The sequence below is a fragment of the Chelonia mydas genome, chromosome 13, assembly GCF_015237465.2.
Source record: "Chelonia mydas isolate rCheMyd1 chromosome 13, rCheMyd1.pri.v2, whole genome shotgun sequence".
Taxonomy (NCBI): Eukaryota; Metazoa; Chordata; order Testudines; family Cheloniidae; genus Chelonia; species Chelonia mydas.
The window spans coordinates 36,036,880-36,042,879 of record NC_051253.2 but is presented as its reverse complement, the minus strand read 5'-3'; the positions used below and the strand labels follow the sequence as shown (position 1 = coordinate 36,042,879).

The 6,000-nt window shown below is 47.5% G+C and overlaps 1 protein-coding gene across 1 annotated transcript; it reads left to right on the top strand.

The window, feature by feature from the left end:
• Positions 1 to 2,356: 2,356 nt before the first annotated feature.
• LOC119567820 (olfactory receptor 958-like) lies at positions 2,357 to 3,292 on the top strand. Its single transcript, XM_037915244.2, has one exon. It carries the CDS (start codon positions 2,360 to 2,362, stop codon positions 3,290 to 3,292), a length of 933 nt encoding a protein of 310 aa, XP_037771172.1. The 5' UTR covers positions 2,357 to 2,359.
• Positions 3,293 to 6,000: the final 2,708 nt, after the last annotated feature.

Genomic DNA, 6,000 nt, shown 5'->3' with positions numbered 1-6,000 from the left:
TCCTTTGAAAATCCCACCCTGAAATTCACTGTGCCTCAGTTTCCCCTTGTAACATGTGGCTGATAACTCTCACTGTGTTTGGTTTAGTTAGCTAGTGAGCTCTGACAGGCAGGATCTGTCTGTGCCTGTGTCTGAGCGGCATCCAGAACAACAGTGCCAGGATCTAGCTGGAGTTGCTGGGAACTACTGTACTGCCCAAAACGACTCAATGCTCTTCTTGGAGTCTCTAGTATCTTGTAAAAAGCAATGTGAAGTCGTGCGCAGGCTGTCCTCCATCTGCACAGGGGTGAATTTCACCCTCACACATAACCACACCACTGCATGAATACATCCCTGTGCATACAGAGACACAGAGATGAGGGCAGGGGAACAGGACATACAAACCCAGGAGAAAGCTGTGCTGGATACAGAGCCCTCCAGCTGAACCTCTGGCCCAGTTTACTCCTATTTCACGCCACGGGGCGGGGAGGGGGAGGAATTCCCTGGCTTGTGTCACAGAGCCAGAGAGCCTAGACGAGCATGAATGTCCCATCCCCCCTTCAATGGCTGGGCCAGATTCTCAGCTGGTAGAAATCTACACAGCTCCCTTGATTCCAGTGGTGTAACTCCTGATTTACACCAGGTGCCTGGCTAGGTGCTAGGGGAAAGACCCCAGGGAATCCAGTGGAATTGCTCAGGAGTCAGGTCAGGGGGAGCAAGACTTGAATCCGGACCCTGGTGGAGGTGGGGATCTGGCCGATTCAGTTCCATGGCGCTACACTGACTGATGCTGCCTGAGGGCCTGGTCCCAGAGCTCCATGAGCATTAGCTGAAACGATGCCAAATCTCCATTCATTGGAGACTCTTCCAAGATCTCAGACCAGGAGCCTCTTGGGAATTGAGGGCCCTGGTCCTGAAGGGCCTGAAGGAGATTTAAAGACCAGGGAGAGCCGTAAGGAGGCTGGAAGCTGTGAGAAAGCAGTGGGGTCTGCAACAGCGTGGGCTGATATGCTGCAGATTAGGTCTCCCGTTTGGATACCAAGCACCCAGGATGTGCAGCTCTCCTGGGCGATGGGCCGTTTGGGATGAGAAAGCTGGATGGTGCTAGACAAGATTCACGGCCTGGGGACAGAAAGGGAGAATTCCCGTCAGCTGGAGCGGCCTCTCCCAATGCAGCCAATGTAAGGCTCCTGCTTTGGTAAAGTTCTTCTCTCTTTGTCCCTCGGTTTGTGTCTGTCTCTGAACCTGTCAGTCTCTGCCTTGCGCCGAGAAAGGTGTCAGACAAATATTTTCTTTAGAGAGAAGTTGATCCAGTCACCCATCCATCCTTCCCTGTGCAGTACCTGCCTGCCTGTCTCTGTATCGTTTATCTTCCTCTCTCCATCTGTCAGAACCTGAACCCACCAGTATCTCCACTTCCTGTGCCTCTCCTGCCTGGGAAACTCCCTGGCAAAATGCAAACAGGCACTTCGCCATTGTCCTTCAAATCTCACCTTAAAAAGCCCCCTGTCACATCCACAGAGTCCAGCCTGCTGTTCACAGCAGAGTGATGACAAGCTGTGTCTAGGGGCCCTGGAACAATGGGGAGTGAGGATGCTGAGTGCCATTCAACCAAACTGTGAACCCTGGATATGATGGAAACTATGTCAAGCCCCCAGTTCCACCACCTCTGGCTGTGGCTCTTCCCCTTCTCCTTCTTTCCTTTTCCTTCTCTCTCTAACCCCCATAAATACCCCCAAACAACTCACAGCACGAACAAAGCTGAGGTCATTCATCACCACATTCATTGGTTTGTATGTTCCATCCGCCCCCTCTTTCTTAACACAAACCCATCGCAGCTCATGCATTTATAACAACAAAACCCGACCAAAACACAGCGCTGCACTGCACACACGGCCATTCCTCTGCAGAGAGGGTGAGAGAGAAAGAGAGAGAGAGAGAACAAACCACTAGTGAGAAATGTGAGCCACAAATGGAAGGCTCTGAGGTACTGTGGTGAGAATGGGGGGTAAGGGCCTAGATAGAACAGAACTGAAGAAATTGGAGTAGGTAAGGAGAGAAGAGAAGAAGAACATAGAATAGGATAGAATAGAATAGAATAGAATAGAATAGAATAGAATAGACGTCCCCCTTGTCTGTTCTTCTCTGGACAGTAAGATCTTCAAGGCAGATATTTTCTCTCTCTGTGATCAGCGCCAGCCCAGTGAGGACGTGATCCCAACTGGCAACCCAGTGACAGAAATATACACCACTCCGAATGACAGTGAGTAACGGGGGCAGTGGAAGGAAGGGTGACCATTGCAGCTATAGGACGATAGGTCTTTTTGTTTCAGTAACTCACTGGCATTATTTCTCTCCCCTACCCAGGAATAAATCTCACATGGGGCTGGTCAACCACACTGTGGTGACTCATTTCATCCTCTTAGGGATCCCCAATGCCGATGGCCTCCAGACCATCCTCTTCATCACATTCTTAGCCTTCTACCTCTGCACTCTACTGGGCAACCTGACCATCTTCTCAGCCATCCTCGCTGACCCCCGCTTGCACACCCCCATGTATTTCTTCCTCTGCAATCTCTCCTTGCTAGACATTGGAATCTCTTCCAACAGCATCCCTAAATATCTGACCATCCTCTGGGGTCAGAGCAGAGTCATCTCGCTGGGCGGGTGCATGTCCCAGGTCTTCTTTGGGCACTTCCTGGGCAGCACCGAGTGCCTGCTCTACACTGTCATGGCCTATGACAGGTATGTGGCCATCTGCCACCCGCTGCGGTACCTGCTCATCATGAACCGGAGGGTGTGCGCCCTCCTGGCCGCCGGCACCTGGATCACTAGCTCCTTCCACGCCACCATCCTTACCAGCCTGACGTTCACGCTGCCCTACTGTGGGTCCAATGTGGTGGACTATTTCTTCTGTGACATCTTCCCGGTGGTCAAGCTGGCCTGTGCAGACACGTACATCATCGAGACCGTGACCTTGACAAACATTGGTCTGGTGCCCATGACTTGCTTCGTCCTCATCCTCGCATCCTACATCAGGATCATCTACTCCGTCTTGAATATGAACTCGGCCGAAGGGTGGCGCAAAGCGGCCTCCACTTGTGCCTCGCATCTGGTAGTGGTGACGCTGTTCTTTAGTCCCTGTGCCCTGATCTACACTCAGCCCCAGCAGAGCAAAGTGCTGATGACTGCTGTGCAGATCTTCGACAACGTGGTCACGCCCATGCTGAACCCAGCCATCTACACTCTGAGGAACAAAGAGGTGAAAGCGGCTCTGAAAAAACTGAGAGGGGGTCTAATGCCTGAACGTTGATGTGCAGCAGCTGCAGGAATTGCACGTGAGTCTCCATGGAACTACATCTACAAATACATCTGCATGCTTGCGTTGTGGCTTCTGTGAGCCTCGGTGTGTCTCCCCATCCCACACAGCCCCTTCTATCTATCTGGAGTTCTACAAATCGCAGAAACGCTCCTGAAAATCCCTTCCTCTCGTTTAACATACTGCAAGGCTGACATTTTCAAAGCTGCCTAAGGGACCATCATACTCAGTCTGCATCAAAATTAAAAGTAATTGGAGTGCCAAATTTTGTAGAAGACTCTGAAAATCTCATCTTTATTACACAGATCTGCAGAAGCAAGTGCAGCATCTTCTGCAAACCAAAGGGGAAGGGAAAAAAAATCCCTTCATCTTCTGGCATGAACCACAGCTCACCAAGCACCTGCCCTAGGTAGCGGCCTAAAATTCCTGGGAGAACCACTGGATTTTTCACCATGCCCTAAAGATCAACGTATTTGTGGTACAATTTGCAAAAACCACCTAAGTGATTTAGGAACCTAACTCCCACTTTCCAAATTGATGGAGGCATTTAGGAGTCTTATTCTCCCTGAAAGGCTGTGGGAAGTACATGTCTGAGGACCAGATTTTCAAAAGCATTTTTTAGACACCGAATAAGGTTTCTAAGAGCACCTTGAGTGAGTCTGGCACCAGACTCCCAGTTATTTTCCATAGGAGTTAAACACTTAGCCTATTTAGAAGCTCTTTGTGCCTAGTGGAATTTATTTAACCCCTTCGTAAAGCTAGACCTTATGGCAGATTTTTAAAAATAATTAGGCACCTAGTGGGATTTTCAAAAGATTTTCTCATAGAAATCAATGAGAGTTAGATGTCCAGTGCCAGATTTTTAAAAGTGTGACAGATACGGGAATTTCCTGAATAAACCTTATTGAATTAAATTTAATCCCTTTGGGGGTCTGTTGTATTACAAATACAATTGTGCACATGTTATTGTGGACTGAATGTAACTTTTCTAGGAGACTGATGAAAGGAATCTTGGGGAAATGTGAGGAACTTCAAAGAACTGTTTGGGACAGTACATGTAAAGGGGGCCACGGGGTACTTTGGAGGTCTTTCAAAGCTATGCCACGTGGAGAAAAAAACCCATTCTCTATGGATTACCTGCCCCTGGAAACTCCAGATCAAAGACCCCCATCCTGCATAAAGAATGGACTAAACTTGTCATGCTGGAGCTAGTTCTGAGCTGAGGCTGTTATGAGCTGGTAACCACAAAAGAGGCCCGGTTGTGCGGTTTGAAGGACTAATCCCCTGACAGAGCCCATGTTGGAGTTGAGGTGATCTCTGCTAAGCTTATTACTATTCATGCAGGTTCTTTTATGTGTTTTAGTGTTTTCTCTGTATGGTTTTTACCTTAATAATAAAATACGCTTGCTTAGGAAGCACTGTGTGGTAATTTATAATTGAGACCATTACGCTGTGCACCACCCAAAGGAAAGAAGCAAAGCAGGGCTGCTTATGCAGGCTGGCTTTGACGGAATAATGCAGTGAAGGGAACTCTTTATCCTGGAAAAGCCCCAGTCAGGAGGGAGAGAGACATGGGTCTCCACCCAAGGAAGCCTACAGGTAGGGAGCTGGAAGCCTGAGAGAGATGCCTCTGCTGGACCACTATGGAGAAATACCAGTGCAGTTGCTTTTAAATTGTGACAATAATCTGGGCCTAAACACCAAGGCTCATTGGAAAATCCCACTCTGTGCCTTTCTGCACCTGTAGGTGGCGATATACCTATGAAAATCTGGCCAATGTCCCCATGGAATTTCAGTGAGAACTGGGCACCTGAATGGCTTTTGAAAATGGGACCTACTTTCCTAAGTCAATTAGGTGGTTTTTTTTTAAACATTCATCCCTACTTAGATAGAGCTAGAAAGATAAATAAGTAAAAAAAAGGAATAAAAATGCTAATAGAAGATTTAACTAATGTGAGGACTCTACACTCATCACACACAATGTGTTTTGGGTTTGTGCTGCTTATGTATTGTGTCTTCTGCATGCGGTTGTGCTTGAAGTTTGAGTAATATGCAGTGGGAATAAACCTAACCCGGGAATAAAACTTTTTTCCCCCTGCCCTCAGCTGTTGTTTGATTGGAACTTGTCTCTAAGTTTTCAGTGTTTTTCTAGGTGTTCCAATGAAAAATAAATCTGGAAACCAGTGTCTGGAGAGGTTTAGGTTGGACATTAGGAAAGGCTTTTTCACTAGGAAGGTGGCGAAGCACAGGAATAGGTTAAAGTGGTGGAATCTCCTTCCTTAGAGGTTTTTAAGGTCAGGTTTGACAAAGCCTTGGCTGGGATGATTTAGTTGGGGTTTGGTCCTGCTTTGAGCAGGGGGTTGTACTAGATACCTCCTGATATTCTATGAGTCTATGATTCTATGACTGGGCCCATTTATAAGACTGGCAGAGAACAAGTGAAATTTAAGAGAACAGTAAAAATATGAAATGAAAAATAGTTGGATTTTAAGGCTGGAATTTCCAAAGGAAGACAAAAGTCTATGGCAGTTAGACACTTAGATCCTGGGAGGTGCCTTTGAAATTCCCAACCTAAAGTAAAAGTGTGATAGGAAGTTCACCAGAGTGCGCAGATGGTCTGCTCACTGGTTACCTACCACTTAAGCCCTAAACCGTTTTTTATACTTACACGCTTAGCCTGACAAACTCATGGCCACAAGATA